This window comes from Panicum virgatum, chromosome 1K (genome assembly GCF_016808335.1).
Source record: "Panicum virgatum strain AP13 chromosome 1K, P.virgatum_v5, whole genome shotgun sequence".
Taxonomy (NCBI): domain Eukaryota; kingdom Viridiplantae; phylum Streptophyta; class Magnoliopsida; order Poales; family Poaceae; genus Panicum; species Panicum virgatum.
The window spans coordinates 968,604-986,434 of record NC_053136.1 but is presented as its reverse complement, the minus strand read 5'-3'; the positions used below and the strand labels follow the sequence as shown (position 1 = coordinate 986,434).

At 49.3% G+C, this 17,831-nt stretch overlaps 1 protein-coding gene across 3 annotated transcripts; it reads left to right on the top strand.

Annotated features, from left to right (window-relative positions):
• Positions 1 to 5,374: 5,374 nt before the first annotated feature.
• On the top strand, positions 5,375 to 17,016 carry LOC120693999 (helicase protein MOM1-like). 3 transcript variants are annotated; one of them, XM_039977604.1, is made up of 16 exons: positions 5,375 to 5,585; positions 5,815 to 6,283; positions 6,691 to 6,740; positions 7,957 to 8,097; positions 8,357 to 8,608; positions 8,746 to 8,883; positions 8,966 to 9,265; positions 9,363 to 9,530; positions 9,996 to 10,911; positions 10,986 to 11,083; positions 11,427 to 11,531; positions 11,616 to 12,731; positions 13,240 to 13,318; positions 13,442 to 14,814; positions 14,915 to 15,107; positions 15,575 to 17,016. In XM_039977604.1, exons 2-16 carry the CDS (start codon positions 5,824 to 5,826, stop codon positions 16,678 to 16,680), a joined length of 6,495 nt encoding a protein of 2,164 aa, XP_039833538.1. In that variant the 5' UTR covers positions 5,375 to 5,585; positions 5,815 to 5,823; the 3' UTR covers positions 16,681 to 17,016. The 3 variants fall into 3 exon arrangements, with proteins under 3 accessions (XP_039833538.1, XP_039833384.1, XP_039833614.1); XM_039977450.1 differs by having other exon boundaries at positions 13,240 to 14,814; XM_039977680.1 differs by having other exon boundaries at positions 13,240 to 14,814; positions 14,915 to 15,039; positions 15,575 to 15,779.
• The last annotated feature ends 815 nt before the right edge of the window (positions 17,017 to 17,831 follow it).

The following is a 17,831-nucleotide window of genomic DNA, read 5'->3' as shown; positions in this document are numbered from 1 at the left end:
TGGCCGGGGAAGTTTGGGTGCGGAGGAGCGGCGCCGGCGGGGCCTTTTATAGCCGTTGTAGGTCGGTTTGGGGGGGGGGCGTGGCCGGTGGCGAGTAGGTGGCGCCCGGCGGGCGGCGCGGCGGGCCTTAATGGCGCTCGGCCGCACTCGCGCGTCGTGGAGCGGCGCACGGGCAGCGATGTTGTGCAGGGATGACGGGACGTGTGCGGCAGCGGTGAGCACAGGGCGGCGCTGTGCGGGGCAGCGGCGGGCGGCGCGCGGCGTGGCCAGGCGCGCACGTGGGCTCGGCGGAGCTCACGTCGCTGCGGCCCGGCGCGTTCGCCCACGGCCCCGTGCTCCGTGCGCGTGTGCGCGCAAGCGGGGCGAGGCGCAGCGGGGTGGCGCGGGCGGCGAGGCGGCGGTGCGCGGGAGCGGGGCAGGCGGGGTGGGGACGGGCGCGGCTCAGGGCGGCCTGGCGCGTTCGCGCGTGCACAGCCGGGAGCGGAGGTGCGCGCGCGGGAGGGAGGCGGGGCGTGCGGCAGGGTTGGCCGGTGCGCGGCATCGCGGCGCGGTTGGGCCGAGCGCTGTTCGTGCGCGCGAGGGCAGGCCGAGCGGGGCGCACGCGCTGGGGTGGAGGGTGCAGCGGGGCGGAGCAGAAGGCGGCCGGTGTCGCGCGCGGGGGGAGGATGGGGCGCGCGCGGGCAGGCAGGCCGGAGGCGGGCGGCGCGGCTGGGCGCGCGACAGGGGAGGGAGGAGAGAAGAGAGGGAAGGAAGGGAGGAAAAGAAAGAAAAAGGAAAAAGGGTGAAGGGAAAAAGGAAAAGAAAATAGGAAAAAGAATTAAAGAAAAAGGAAATGGGGAAAAGGGAGGGAGAGAAAGGAAAAAGGAGGGGGAGGGGCGGTGCGCGCCAGCGGCGACCGCGGCCGCGGTCGGCCACGCGTGGCGTGCGGGCCGTGGGATGTGGGGCACGCGGTCGGAGGGGAAGAGGGAAAAGGAGAGAGGGAAAAAGAGGGGGGCGGGATTCGCGGCGGCCGGTCACGACGCGTCGCGTTGGATGGGAAGGAGATGAGACGTGGATTGAAGTCGGGTGTCGGGTTGTTCGGGAGGGTTTCTGGGAATTAGGGTTCAGGGTTTGAGTCGAGCTCAACAACTTTAGCGCACGATTTATTTTTGGTGAGTTTTCGGGATGTTACACCCGGCTATTTGGCTGAGCGCTCCGTTGTCCGGGACACGTGGTGAGACCGGACCCGCCCCGCGCGAAAGGCGGGTCCGGGACTGCTGGTCCAGCGAGATGGAGTCGGACCCCATGGGTCCGGTTGCTCAGCTCCTTAGGGCGTAGTTACGCGGCTCTTGGACCTAGCAAGAGGGGGTACCCCAGTCCGGAGGTACCGACAGTGGCCCCCGGGCCCACCTCGGGAGAGGTACGAACCCGCAGGTGGGGCCATTATCGTGACGCAATGCTGATTGCGTTGGTGTGCTCATGTCGTGAGCGGGTGCTCCGGACCCCTTTAGGTCATAGCACTTGTTGCCAGGCTCAGGTACTAGAGCGCTTCTCGTAGGGCGGCGAAGGTGCAGGCTTAGGGTTCGGAACCGAGCTAAGCGGCTGCATGGACCTTGAACCGCCCAGGGGACAAGAACTACTTCCCCGGACCCGGCTCTGGGCGACCGTGGCGAGCGGTTTCCGCCGGAGCGGGCCACCGGAGTGGACTTGGAGCGACCGTGGCGAGCGGTCTCCGCCGGAGCGGGCCACCGGAGTAGACTTGGGGCGACCGTGGCGAGCGATCTCCGCCGGAGCGGGCCACCGGAGTGGACTTGGGGCGTTGCTGACGATCCCATGGATTACATCACCGGACCCTGCAGCAAGGCGTAGGAAACCAGGCCTTATACTAGAAGGGAGCCCGGGACCTCTAGGGACAGCAGCCTTGGATACTAGGGGACTCGTAACAGGGCAGTGAAGTACGTAGGCTTATGGTACATTATCAGGCAAAGCTACGCGGAGCTTCTCTACCCCTGGATACGAGCTCCACTTCTCCAAGCAGGTCCCTAGGGGTCCGAACTGCCTTCCAGCTAGAAGGGGTGTCCCCCACCTGACCACAAGTCAGCAGCTCAACTTGGATTGTTAGCAACAAAAGAAAAAATTCTGTGCGGGAGAAAGAAACATGCAGGTTGAACGAACAAGTGCTATTAGGTTAAAGTAAGATAGGACTGAGAAAGCAAATCTCATTCATTACTTGATTTGTGGTGTACATCAGAGGTCGGGATGACGAGGGCGGATCTCTACCGCTCTGGACCACCTGCTGGTGTCGCCTGTTGTGCGATGAAGCCAGAGGTCGGGTTTACAAGGGCGGACCTTTACCGCTCTGGACCACACGTAGGCACCATATCATTATAAAGGAGAAACTAACTCAATTCTATCTAGTGGTAACCTACAGCTACCGCTTCATAAGGCATGCACGTTCCTAGCTGAGTGGAACTGCCACCTTGGAGGTTCTTCTTAGTCATTGGGGAGAAGGTGCCTTGGACATGCTTACACAGCATCATCCAGCATCACCTCGGGAGCTTGCCGGGCCCTCCTTCGCACAAGAATTTGTTTCATGCTTAGTTTGCATGAGAACAAATTCTTTGGCTTTGAATGGGAGTGGCCCTGCCACTGCCAGCTGCCGGCGAAAGCCAGCCCGATGGCTGCCCTCGATGTGCTGAAGCCAGCTTGACGCCCTGGCGCATCGGAAGGTCGGGTGCTCGTTTGGACGAGCACGGAGCGTGGAGAAGGGCGGTCGTTCGCCGGCTTCGCCTTGGTGCTGGCACAGGGCCCCCGCGCCCGATGGCGGAGGTCGACGCCTGTCTGCAGCAGCGCCAAGAGAGGCCTGCGCCAGGCGAGGGAGAAGGCGACAGACATCCTTCCGGCTCCAGGCTCCATCTTGAGAGGAAACCTCGAGCCGACGCCGTGCCGCCGCAGGGGGGCCCGGGTGGTTGCTTGAGAGGAAACCTTGAGCCGACTCTGGGATGACGCAGGGCGACGCACGGCAGGCGTCGCCCCTGCGCCCCACCGTGCCGGCTCTGAGGTGTCGTGGTGGCGACGCACAGCAGACGCCGCTGCCGTGCGCCACCGCGCCGAGGATACTGTCGCTTCGGTATCGGGGCATGCGGCACAGGTGGTGCCGTGCCCCTCTTCATCTTCTTCGTCGTTGTTGCAGAGGATGAGCTCAACCCCGGAGACGAGGAAGTGAGCGGAGATCTGACCGACGCTTGCGCGCTTCCCCATGGACGGCGCCAGATGTCGTGGCTCTAGGAGAGGGCCACCGCCGGGTGGCGGAATGCACCCGCCTAATCCCAGAGGGAGGTTACTCGGGGAGAGCTAGCGATTACCCAGATCTACTCATGGAGCAAGAACACAAGAACACTCAAGGATTTAGAGTGGTTCGGGCCGCCGGAGCGTAACACACTACGTCCACTGAGAGTTGTATTGCTCTTGGATCCGTGGATGAGTCTATCCTCTGGCTCCAAGCCCCTGTTTTGGACTTGGGTTCTTCTCTAACGGGCGTCTCCCTTTTATAGCTCAAAGGAGGCGCCGTACACGGGTGTTGGGCCCCGACAGGTGGGCCCAACAAGGATGTATAGTACACTATCAGAAGGTCACTAACAATGCTTCAGCGATGGAGAATCTCTTACTGGATATGCTTCATCGCCTTGTGGTCTCTCTGACCGAGGGGGGCCTTCACCTGTCCCATCGGCGAGGCGCCCGTTGAGGCAGAGTAGGTTGCGGCGTAGACTGTGGGTCTATCGTGTAGACGTTAAGATACTCCGTCGCCGAGCTGTCGAGTCTAACTTGCGTAGCAGACTGGTAAGCATGGATAGCACTGGCGGCTGCACTGTGCGCCTTGGTAACGTGCGGTCAACAGTACACCCTGGCAGAAGTCACCTCGGGCTCCGCCACAGCAGAGCGCACTTACGTCTACCGCATTAAATGCGGTAGGTGGGCGAGCCCTTCCCGGGGAAGCGTCGCGGCCGCGCGCGTGCCTGCTCCTGCGGACACGTGGCGGCTCCGGACCCCCACAGGCGGGGTGTCTGTTCCCTCACCAAGAGGGGTCCGGATAGTATGTGGGGGTCCGGGACCCCGGCTATTTGGCTGAGCGCTCCGTTCTCCGGGACACGTGGTGAGACCGGACCCGCCCCGCGCGAAAGGCGGGTCCGGGACTGCTGGTCCAGCGAGATGGAGTCGGACCCCATGGGTCCGGTTGCTCAGCTCCTTAGGGCGTAGTTACGCGGCTCTTGGACCTAGCAAGAGGGGGTACCCCAGTCCGGAGGTACCGACAACGTTCATCAATCTGTGCCATCTCGTACTACCAAAACAACAAAGAAAGGAGAAGAGGGGGCTTCAATTCAGACCTTAGCACTAGAGCAGTAGGCGCAAAACATGGGGAGGGTAGCTGTCCAGGGAGGAACTTGTTTCGAAGGGAGGATCTCGCCGGCGACCGATTTTTGATGCGGAAGGAGCTCGCCGGCGGCCGGCGGATCTAGGGGAAACAGGACCAGGTTGGGAGTTCGTGAGGGAGAAGCAGGAGCACGGGATTGTGGTGGCTACTGCTAGGTCAGTAGGCGCAAAACATGGGGAGGGTAGCTGTCCAGGGAGGAACTTACTTGTTTCGAAGGGAGGATCTCGCCGGCAACTGATTTTTGCTGCGGAATGAGCTCGCCGGCGGCCGGCGGCCACCGGATCTAGGGGTTCGTGAGGGAGGAGCAGGAGGGGAGGGGAGGGTTCGTGAGGGAGCACGGGATTGTGGCGGCTGCTGCTAGGTCACGGAGGGGAGGGGAGAAGTAGTAGTTCAAGTTTGGTGGGCTAACTGGGCTTGCTAATGCTTCGGGCCGTGGCGTAAATATATCCGATACGAGTATCCAAGACTATAAATATCCGATCTTTTAGGATACGGCTGGAACCATATCCAAAGCGTATCTGGGATGTATCTGTATCCAAAACGTGTCGGATGCGCGATACGGCACCATCTAGGAGTATCCGTGTAACCGAGGCTGGCAGCGTCGGGGAGCAGTGAAGCCTAGAGGTAGAGGAGGTGGGTGGAGGAGGAAGGAGGTAAAAAACCCAAAGAGTGTGTTTAGTTCGCGAAAAGTTCGCGAAAAAGTTGTTGTAGCACGTTTTGGTTTTATTTGGCAACTATTGTCTAACCATGAAGTAATTAGTTTCAAAAGATTCGTCTTGTCATTTACAACCAAACTGTACAATTAGTTATATTTTTTAACTACATTTAATACTCCATACGTATATCGTAAGATTCGATATGATGCTCGATTGAGAAAAATTTTGGAAATTTTTCGCGGAACTAAACACACCAAAGACAAACAGAGGCATAAAGGCCTCACGGAGAGCGACGGAGGCCTACAGGACAGGGGAGGTCTGGAGGAGGAGGAGGGCCCCCGCCCCCACCCACCGCCCGCGTCCCTTCACCACCGTCCCTCCGCGTCCGCGGAGCTCGCAAAACCCCACTCCCACTGCGTCGGCTGCGCAACCCCGCCGCGCCGAACCCTAGCGTCGCCGCCTCCGCCACCGCGATCCGGCCGCGGGGCCGCATTCCCCGCCGGGCGTGCTCCCCGGAGGTATAATCTCAGCACCCCCGCCCGCCCGTGTCTCGCTTCCGCGCTACTTGCTTTTGCGGAATTCTGATCGTGTTCTTGATGAATGCTTACCATTTAGGGTTTGGTGTCTCCTGGTCGTAAGAGCAATTTCCTTTCTCGTTGTTGCCCTCTCTCGTTCGTGCTTCTGCGTTTCCTAGTTGGCGCCTTGTGGCTGACAAAAAGTTCGTTCGATTGATGATGCTATTGCCAGGGAGGCCAAATGGCAAGCACTCCAGGGGGATCATTGATAGATGGAGCAGCTGGAAGCAACACGACAATCGGAAACGGCAGCCGGAATGCTATAAATGGTCCGCACTTGAGGTCACGCCAACTGTCCAGCTTGGCCCCTGCGAGGAGGTCAAGTCGGAGTACTCCGAACCCTTACAGATTTCCTCCCACAACGTTGGGCGGTGAGGCATCGGGCTCTTATGAGAAGAAGCGAAAGGCACTAATGGAGGAAGCACCCCACGGAATTTCAGAGGCAGTCAAGGTCAGTGGCTCAGCTCCTCTGACGCCAAGAGATCCAAACAGAACTTACAGCTCCAAGGACGGTGTGAAAGGGCAGTTGAGTGAGCACGCCATGGTTGGGAGTGCTAGGAGTTCACCAAAGAAGCGAAAATGTATGCCTAGGGGCAACTACTTGTCAGAATTCACGCCGAGGAGCAAGGGTGTAGCCACAGGTACTTCATGGTCTCACCATTATCCATTTATCCACTTAGGTCACATATCACCATCTCTAGGGGTCAGGCTGTTTTTTTTGTGGTTTATATAGAGTTAAGCAATCTGTTGTCCATTTGCAGCAATTCAAAATTTACAGAAATTGGCTTGGAACAGTTGTATGGTAATAAACTGATCGGATAGGCTCAATTCAAAATTTACAGAAATTGATGTGTGGAAGAAAAAATATGGAAGTTTTACCAAAAACTTTGTGTGGCGCGAATAGATGCAAACTTGCATTTTGTGCAAACATCCTTACTGGATGGGGCAGGAAAGGAAAACATGATATTGATAACCACGCTTGGCTGTTTAGGATGCCTTAGTATCATGCAGATATGTTGACATATCTGATTTGTGTCTTATTTTGCAGCTGTAGTTACTGGATCGGAGCAATCATCTATTCCCACAAAAACAAACAAGGTACCATTATCTTGTTTACAGCTGATGGGTTCAACTCCACCCCTTTCAGATATGCAATATGTCCTAACTGTTTTGATGTTTGGGTACTTACATGTTAGTTTGTTAGTCCTCCCTTTTAAGGCAATGAACTTTATGAAACCGAAACACATATATGTGATAGTCTCTGTCTTGTGAGCTATGCAGATACCTTCACTGTTTAAGATGATTGATCTTGATACTAGCCACCAAAACTTTAGTAACTGAACCTGGCTTGCTAATTCTAACTCGATATGTTTGTGCGCATTTTACTGCACCATATGCATGGTTCTTAAGGCGTCGCCTAGGCGACGCCTAGTCGTCCAGGCGCTCAAAAATCCAAGGCGTCCGCCGACGCCGTGCCAAAAGAGAAGCAAACTGAGAGGGAGGGTGAGGGAGGAGGGAGAGGAAGAGGAGGGGAAGGATTTCGACGATCTGCGGGGGAAGGGGAACAAGAGGGAGGGGTGGCGGCCTACCTGAGCATGGTGAGGAAGGTGGGAGAGGGAGCGCCGACGAGCTTCGGCGGCGCGAGGGCCTGGCGACGGCGCGCGGGTCCGGTAGTGGTGTCGCGCGGGGCCGGCGGCGGCGTCTGGCGGAGCAGCAAGGGCGGGCCAGCGGCGGCGGCGGGCGGAGGAGCGCCGGCGGGCCGGCGGCGCGAAGGGAGAGGGAGAGCTGAGAGGGCAGACGGCGGCGCGGATGAGAGGGCAGAGGGCAACAAGTGGGAGAGGGTTCTGGAGGGTTATAGCATGCTATTGTTGGGCTGGGCCTAATTGTTGGGCTGGGCAGCAGCCTGCCCTCTTCTTTGCCTTTTTTACTCTTTTTATTTCCTATTTCTTTCCATTTCCTCCTTGTGGCATATGGGTAAGGCGTCGCCTTGCTCGCCTAGGCGTCGCCTCGCCTTGCAAACGGGGTCGCTCGCCGTGCCTCGCCTTAACGCTTTAAGAACCATGACCATATGGTCCCTTGCACAGTTGCTTTTTGCCTAGCTTGCTGTCTCTTGTATCATAGCATCCATGCGTCTTCTCTCCCAAATAGTCCAGGAAATAATTGTGTGTGACCCTCAGGAACCCCATGTCTTTTCTTGTGCTTGGATTGCATGGGAAATCTAGAGCCATGTTGGACACTGGACTCGTATTTTCAATAGGTCCTGATACTAACTCATTCCTGTCCTTATTGAAATACATGATATTTCTCTTTACAGGTTAAGGAAAGTCCATTTCAGAAACTTCAGAGATTGCCAGATGGGTGCCATCCTGATTTTGACAATGATCATTTGTGTTCTATTAATAAACTCCGTGAGTTCTGGCACAAGTCTCAAGGTGCTGTATTTGTTGATGATAAGGTAATAACTATGCAAAGTTTAGCAGCATTACAGTCTTGCACCATAAACAACTTATTTTTGACACCTATACTTCCACATTTTCTGGTTTGTCAGTTTCTAGTTATAGTGGTATTGTTAGATGTTCGGCGACATTCTTTTATCCAAATATAATGTTGCATTTCTGCATGCGGATCTTTACAGCTATATTTGGATTTTTCAATCTTTATTCTCCTTCGTAAAAAGAAAGAAAGAAAATTTATTTAACTCATTTATAATGCAGGAGCATGTAATGAAGGCCATCTTATTCGTATTGTCAGTTTTACCTGATGTCTGCCAACCTTTTCTACTTCTCACAAATGCTTCACTACCCTTATGGGAGGCTGAGTTCAGTCGCTTTGCACCATGTATCAACGTTATTGTGTATGACGGGGAGAAAGATGTGCACAAACTAGTTCAGAATCCAGAATTCCATGAGAACAGAAGACACACGATGTTACATGTACTCCTAGCTCATCCTGATGCTATCTTAGAGGTACTTTGTAATGATTTTCTCAGCCCTATTAATGTTCCTTATTGGTTAGGACACATAAATGACTCCTTTTTAACACCTTGGTGTTGTCATTATTACACTTAGCTAATTCTTAACCATTTTTATCTGCCATGACACAGAACATTAAAAATTTAGAGTGCATTGGTTGGGAGGCAGTTATTGTTGACTATTGTCAAAGCTCAATTTTGAAACACCTCAAACAACTCAAGCAACTTCCAACAGATTTCCGGGTGTTGCTTTTGAGCTCTCCAGTGCAGGTGCCTTTCATCAGCTCTAAACTATAACTTTGCTTCTATACCACTGTCAAATAATTCCATGTCGAATCTTGCTATTTTGTAGGATAATCTTCTCGAATACAAGAACCTACTAGCTTTCCTTAACTCGGAACAAGAAGATAATGGAGCTTATGTTGATGCTGATGCTCTTGCTGTGTTGAGAGCAAGGTTTACACGCCATATCGCATATGAGCGAAAAGCGGGTTCTTCAAATTTTTTGGAGTATTGGGTTCCTGCTTACCTTTCACAAGTGCAGCTAGAACTCTATTCTTCTATGTTGCGTGCAAACTCATCTATCCTGCAGTCACAAACGGCAACTGACAGCGCTGGAGCTCTTCGTGATATTGTTATGTGTCTTTGGAAGGTTTGCTTTCAGAAAATCCATTCATTTTCAATCTGCGTTTGCACGCACATTTTCTGTGAAGTTATTGACACTGCTGCTTCTTGGCTTTATGTAACAGTGTTGCAATCACCCTTGCCTCGTTGGCGTACAACATTCACTTGCCAACACTTGTGATGTAACTGAATCCACAGATGGTAGAATGCTCGAGAGTGGTAAATTACTGCTTCTTGAAAAAATGATTAAAGAGATCAGGAAGAAGAGATTAAGAGTCATTGTTCTTTTTCAAGTGAGTTATGCCTGCCTTTTCCTTCGTTTATTCGTGCCCTAGATTCTTAGTTTTAGCAGTCATTATACTTGTCCTTTTGCAAGCATAATTGCTTATCTCCAAGGTATTCTATGTCATTCTCATTTGTCAATTTTTCATCTTATAATGTTTTAAGCTACATTTTGGTTAACTCCCATGCTAGCTAGCAAAACATTAATTAGAACTGGATAGTTCTAGTTATTATGAATTTGAAGAATTATCAATGGACTCTTAACAGTATTATTCTCTGTTACTGGCATTGGCTTTGGTTTTTTTATATTTTTCTTGGTTATGAGGTCATGAATTCTGCATAAAATCTAAGAGGCTGTAATGTCAGCCCTCTGCAGGCAGCATGTATTGAGGGCATGCTTTAGTTTATTTTTTTAAAGGACATGCTTTAGTTTATGAGTTCAACATGATTTTAATTGTTTTTTTGCACTGTGGCAGTCTGATGGAGCGGTTGGAGACGGTATGGGTAATATCTTAGAAGAATTTGTACGCCAAAAATTTGGCCCCGAGTCATACGAACGCGTTCAAAACCGTTCAGCATTTTCAGTGAAACAAGAAGCAATGAATATGTTCAATGACACAACCAAAGGGCGATTTGTTTTTCTGATTGATAGCCGTGCATGCCACTCCAGCATAAACCTTTCATCTGTTGATACCATTATCATTTATGGTAGTGACCTGAATCCATTAAATGATCTGAAGGCTCTTCGAAAGATCAAAATAGAGTCACAACTGAAGTATGTGCGCATTTTCCGCTTGTATACTCCTTTCACAGTGGAGGAAAAGGGTCTTGTGCTTGCAAAGCAAAGCATGACTATTGATAGCAACGACCGAGATATATTGCCTAGTTTAAGCCATTGCTTGCTAAGCTGGGGTATATCATTCCTCTTCAGTAGAGTTGACGACCTTCAGCAAGATAACTGTGCTAGTAAAAGTTATGAAAGGAACACAGTATTAATGATGGATAAAGTACTTTTGGAATTCTTAACAGCACTGTCCACAGATATTGAAGATAGCTGCAAAATAAATAGTGCAATCATATCAAAAGCTTGTATGAGTGGTGAGTTTTATTCAAGAAACATTATTCTGATAGGTGAGAGAGAGGGAGCGTCTTCACTGGATGGAGATCCACCTAAATTCTGGTTAAAGTTGCTTAATGGGAAATCCTGTTGTCAGCGCAATAAACCAATCAAAGTTCCCACTGAAGAAACTAATGAAACCAGAAGGAAGCTTAGCAAAACAGGTGAAATTGCAGGTTCATCTTCAAAGTTTTCATCAGATGCGACTAATAATAACCTATTTCCTGAAACTGGTACTCCATCCAGTGCTGATGTTCATTTACTTCCTGAAGCAGGTAAAACGATTTGAAATGGCAGTTTCTTCTGTTCTTAGGTGTACATATTACGTTGTTCTAATACAGTTATACAGTTCGTTTTGAAGGGATGGAAAACCAGAGCACGCCTAAAAGTCTTCATGCTGAACTTAAGCGCGAGTTATCAAAGCTCATTAAGGTGTTAAAACTACCGGTATGTACTAAGTAAGATCTTCTGTAGTTTTCTTTTGCTCAAAACTAGAAACAAGGATTGTGTGACATCTGCTGTCCAGAGTTGCTCTTCTGCGCCTTTTATGATTTTCCGTGGTATGCCTGATGGTTATATATTCTTGATGCATGTATGAAACAGTGATGTACTACTGCTTGTTATATACTTTAACATGAACAATAGTCCTGCTAAAGTTTTTTACTTCCTTTCTCTGCGCCTAGTGTCATACTGATCTCATTATTTATAGAAGTTTCTGTTCCTTTGGTTTTGGACTACTTTTTCGTTCTTCCCAGATTTAATTGCCATCTCACATGAATCACAACTGCAGGATAATGTATGCTTTAAGGCCAAGCAGCTCCTTGAGTATGTTTTAAATAATCATCTATTAATGCGTGAGCCACAGGGCATACTGCGCGCATTCAACATAGCCTTGGTAAGATAGGCACCCAGGAGTTACTTAGTTTGCTTTTACACTGGTTTTCATCTAATTTTAAAGTTTTTTTAATATTTGCTTCAGTGTTGGCGTGCTGCTTCTCTCCTGAAATATTCCAAGTTGGATCATCGAGAATCACTAGACCTTGCTGCAGACTGCTTGAACTATGGATACAATGAGGAACTCATAAGATATTTCTATAAAAAATTAGGAATCCTAGTTGGGAGAAGGAACAAAATACATAATGATAGATTTTCACCACATGAGAGCTCATCTGTTAACTTGAGAAGTGACCACATTCCTTCGAAGCAGGCAGTGGATCTTCATGGTAACTTCACAAATGGCACTGAAGAGAGCCTGTATGCCGCTGAGCAGATGGTTTCAGATGGGCAAGAGTTGGTATCTTCTCCAGAAGCCAACAGAGAATGCCATTTGTCAAGTGCAGAACCCCCTGGTAGGACCGCAACCAAAAGAATAGATTTATTTAACAACATTTTCTCCTTAAGAAAGAAGAATATCCTTGAGAAACAACAACTTGAGATATTGAAGTTAACAAACCAGAGAGACAATCAAGTTATGAGACTGAAGAAGGTATGCCATGTAGTTATTCATCACATTCGGATAAGTGACATTGATGAAGAGATCAAAAAGGACCAAATAAAGCTAGTGATTAATTGGTTCACTATGCTTATGCTTGCATTTTTGGTGCACATGAAGCTCCAGCTTGCCGAACTTGGTGCATCGCAATCTACAACATGGGTTGAAGAGCAAATGATGAAGGAAGAACTCAAGCAGGAAGTATTATTATCAGGCCAATTAGATAAATTCCTTGATCTCTGCAATACTATACCAGATTCCGATTTCGACTTTAAGGAATTTATCCATTTTAAGAAACAAATTGGTGATAATCGTGTTGATAACAGTTCGGACTTGGACTGTGACCAGCTTTTGGATGACAGATCGATGGAAGTTACTCTAGTACGAAATTTAGTTCCATCAGAGGCTTTTTCTACACGTGCAGTGAGAAATGAGCCTACAGAAGCTCATATGACGTTGGGCGTGGGAGCAGCATCAGAATCTGTAGATCTTCCAGATGACAATATCCACTGTAGTTCTGATGGAACTGAATTACAAAGAGCCTGTTCTGCAAGTACTATTCCTGCAAGTACTATTCCTGCAAGTCATGATTCAATAAATCAGGTATTACACTTGTCAGCTGAGTTTTTTCTTTCTTTTGCTATCTGTCATACAACAACACTTTTGTTTACTATGCTTCGATTGAAATTTGTTTTGTGTTTGAAGCCTATCAAAGTTTTTATATTGTCTTTCTGGCTAAGCTTCTCACGGTGGACCTGTTAGAGGGTTGAACTTTGGGAATCATTGAAACTTCTGTCCCAACCCGGGTTTGAAGCCTGGCGTCTTCTTAGAACAAAGCCCGGGGGGAGTCTCCTCCTGTGGTCAAATTTTTTGTATTGTCTTTCTATACAAAAGATTCTTTAAAGGAATTATCTTGTTTGTTGAAAATCACTTAATGTCGTGCCATTTCATGCTTCTAGTGTACCATTGGTACTTCACTAGTGTTTAATGCCTTTTCTTTTTGTGCGTTTTCTCGAACCATTGCACTTGGCTTATTATTTGTGTTGATTGCCACTTGTATATGTTTCAGTGATGCCTGACTAGTGATCACTGATACCCTCTTTATATTTAGGAATCGTCAACTGGTGAGGCCAGAAGTATTGAACATGCCAAGAGGGACAATATTGCTGATCCAAGTACAGATAATGATGGTACTGCTGCAGCAGATCCTGACCACTTAGATTCCTCTATCTTGGCTTCTCCACGAAACCTCATGACCTTGCAGCATTCATCTGCTGAAGCAGAACCAACTGATCCAGTGCTTGCAATGACAGGTCGGGATCTGCAAACTGAGTTGCAAACATCATGCCCAACATTGGATACTCAACATCAGATGATGTGCCCTGATGATTCGAGTCAAATGAATATTGAACGAGATACAACATCTGAAATATTGCAGGAAGGGACAACTTCTGACCATTTGGGTGATTCCAGTATGGGATTTAAAGATAAAAATGTTGACACTGCTGCTGCAGATCCATTGAATTCGGAAAATCAATCTTATATTGCTCCACACAACACAACTGTCTCGACAGATGCTTGGGAAGCTGAAACTCAGATTGATCAGTCAAGTCTACCTGCCCAACAAAATTTAGTAATTTTGGGACAACCACCAGCAGAAGCAGAACCATCAAGTAATCTGGACACGGATGCTGCCTGGAGTTTGCAGCCTGATATTCAACCATCAAGCCTGATGTTGGATGCTGACAGCTCTCAAACAAGGTGTCAGCCAGAAACTTCACCTGTTTTGTCACAGGGAGGTATTACATATCACCATTTGGCTGATGGCAGAATGGAGTTTGATGTAGATAATAATGGTGCTGTTTGCACACATCAAGCCCACTCAGAATCACCAACTATTGCTGCCCCACAAAGCACTATGTTGCCATTTTCTTCAGAGGTTGGAACTCATGCTAATCTATCAAGTACGTCTTGCCTGCAAAGCAGTGATGCACCTTCAACGCCTCTAGCTGCAGTGGCAGAATCACCTGGCAGTCAACCAGATAAAGCAACTGATTTATCAGAGGAAGGTGAAACTGAATATCTATCTTGTGCTACATGTAATCTGGCCACCTTACCAGTGTCTAGTGAAGCTGAAACTGAGAATGGTCAAGCAAGTATGCCTGCACAGGAAATGAGAAGTCCCCATGCACAAAATAGTTTAGCAACTCTGCAGCTTCCAATTGATGATCTGCAGCCACCAACCTTGATCCTCCCGGAGGAGGAAGAAAGGGCTGGTATGTTGTGTGCCACAGCAGCTCGGTATTTGCAACATGGAATGCAACCGTCAGTCACTGCACAGGATTTGCAGCCCGAAGTGCAGCCATCATCTCCAATGCATGATCAACCTGCAGAAGCAGAAGGAGCAGGTACATCGGGGACTGCCATTTCAGCTCAGAATTCACAGTTTGAAACACAATTGTCAACCTCAGTTCAGCATATCCCACCTGAGAGCACACACCCTGATGAGAGGATTCAAATAGGTCTTCAGCCAAACACAATATTGAGCCCTGAGCAGCTCACCCAACACTTTACAGTGGCACCTGCAGCATCTAACAGTTTTTTATGTAGTTCTGAACCATTGAGAAATGAGTTGGGAAGACTGAACTACGTGATTGCTATGCTTAGTAAAGAGCATGAAAAGAAGGTTTGCATATTTTACTTCTGTATCTGTGCTTTTTACCCTTAATTTAGATTGCATATGCTAATTGTGAGAATTTTCATATCTTCCTTCTCTGCATGGACAGAAATCACAACTTCAAACAGAGTGCAACCAAGAAGTGGAGAAGATATTGAAGAAATATGAGTTGTTGCTTCAAAAGGAAAATTGCACGTATGATCGATTGACCACAGTGTTTAATGATAATTACAGGAAAGTTTTTATGCATCACTCATTAGCTGAGAATTGGGATAATTTTAAGAAATCAACCCCAGCTCAAGGTACTATTACCTGTGTAACTTTCCAAATGATGTTCTAGGGTCGTAATTACAGTGCAAAACTCTCGGATCAAATTTCCAATTTGGTGTTGTTGGTCTTTGTGATGTCTATATCTAATGCAGCTCTTCCAGTCTACATTTGCTTTTGATTTTCTTAAAATATTGAACAATTTTTTAGTAATATTAAGCATTTTGATCTCACTCGACTCAGTTGACCTGTATCCTGCTTACATTTTGTTTTTCTTTTATGGTGGATTTATGTCCTGTATCGCAGCTTGCGAGGAGTTCCGCTCTAGTACCATATTTTTCCCGATTCTTGTGCTGTAATGCCACATGCTATGCCTGTATCGGCTAGTAGTATTACTTAATTGGATCCGCATATTTAGATCTGACATTGTTGTTGAGTTTAATGTTTCTCATTCCTCGGAACATGTGAGTAATGGTTTGCTTCTTCCTTTTTTTTTGTACAGAGAGATCTGTGAGCCCCAGAATTCAGCCTTTTCCGCAAGCATCATCTAGTACATCAGCTACTCAAACTACAACATTACCGGTTGCCTCATCGCTAGCCACTCAACCACCAGTATTGACCTCCTTTCATTCAACAGGGCCTTGCGTCCAACCTTCACAGGTGGTTCGGCCATCAGCATTTGAGGCTGTCCAGCTGCAACCAGTCTTACCTGGAAATCTTTATAGAACAACGCCATCACCTGTTGGTTCAATGCCTGTGCGAAACGGAAGCTTCATAGCTGCTGGAACACAATCACGTGGATCTCTTCCTCTCCTCCAGCAATCACGTGGAACACAGTCACGGTCTGCTATGGTTCGCGGAGATCAACAACAACTTGGTGTTATCAATCCAGGAATTACATCGTTGAGACAGTACGCCCCTGGTTTGTTGGAAAGTGTCCCATTAACCTCCATGGCAGCAGGCTCAGTTCAGCAAGCAATTCCATCAGCATCGAACTCAGTTCCATGTTTCCCAGAATCTTCACTGCTACCAGGTTCTGGCCCAGTGTCAATGGCAAATTTTGTGCAGTCTCCTGGCACAATCCCATTTGCCATGGCAACCCAACAAGCACCGGGCCTGATTCCAGGTTTGCATCACATGCCAGGTGGTCCACTGAATGGCGTGGCGGGTATTTGGCAAGCTGGAGGTCACCTAGCCGGTACCAACCAGGCTGCACCTGAACCTAGTCCAGATGCGCTGCGGCTCTTACAACGACAGTGGGTCCACACCATGGCACCACCAAGCTCAGTTCAGCAAACAGTGACAGCATCGGCATCGAACCCACATCCAGGCCCTGTGGTGCCCTCAACAAACCGGTATCTCAGGGCAGTCCAGCAAGCATTGATTCTGAATCCAGCTCTCGGCAACGTGGCAGGTCAAGTGAACCCAGCGGCAGGAGTTTGGCAGCACGGTGCAGCAGCTCTCCCAGCAGGTTCCAGTCAGCCTAATGCTCCTGCACCGGCCTCATCGAACGCGCAGCCGAGGGCCAGGACTGGGCCGCAGACTAGTGGCGTGGGGGCCCAGGGAGGGTCGGGTGAAGAAGTGGTGTGCCTATCTGATGACGAGTAGTATTTAGCAGTAGTGTAGGCATGGTTTGGATTAGATTAGAGGTGCTGATATCTGAGGCGGCCCCTTTAGCAGCATCTGTGGTAACAAAGGGATGGCGCTGGTGAGGGTAGTGCATCATCAGGCATTTTGGGGGCAGCAGAACAGATGGTAAGTGGTCCAGGCGAACTTTATAGAGCCCCGGATTGTTTGTTTGTGGTTGGGCGGATTCCTTGATGCGTGATTGGGATGCTTGTTGACTATTAGTATGTTGTCCTGAGATAGAAGTTCACTCTTGTTAATCTAGTGCCCCCCAGTGGAGGGTTGCTGTGTGTGAGAGAGGTTGCTGCTTGTGTTGAATATGTTTGTTTGCGTGGTGGGTCGAGCCTTGGGATCGGATCTGGTGACCTGCAGCCTGCAGGCAGGCAGGCAGAGTAGGGCATGTAATGTTTGTGGAGGTCACATGCCGATCCGATCCACCCAGCATGTGGAGGAGGAATGCCAAGTCGAAGTGTTAGAGATGGTAGTTTTGAATGTTTTGTTTTTGGTAGTGGTTGCTGTAGGGTGTTGGGTGAGACAGACCTGATGGATGCCCGGTGCCAAGTAGTGGTGCATACGACTTTTGTGTATGTTGTTTGTAGGTTCTCGGGTGGATATGATGTTTGGAACGCCGAATGTGTCTCAAGTGAAACACAAACATGTTGGTTTGGAGACCGAGGGCTGGCTAGGCTAGTGCAAAAAAGATGACCAGCCGCCGCCCGTCGGTGGGGCTGGAGAATGATGGGCATGGACGGATTGATGATGGTTCAAATTCAGCGGTGGCGGTGCGTGTGCTCCTCCATCCCCATCCCGATTTTAAGGGGGTCGGGTCGGGTTGGACGTACGCGGCGGCGGCGGTGCGGTGACGCCGTGACGACGGGGTTGGTTTGATTCGGAGCAGTGCGAGGGAAGAAGGGACGTGCGGACAAACACGGGCACTGGCGCACTGCCACGGGGTGGGGGCTGCTGACTTTTTTTGGCACCGTATCACCCGTGCTGCTACTGTACTGCACCGTCACATATCAAGAGCTGCAAGCAAGGCTGTGTTTAATTGCCTCCAGGAAATTTTTTGAAAGAGCATCTTTCTACATTTGAAGTACTAAATATAGATTAATTATAAAAATAATTACAGAACT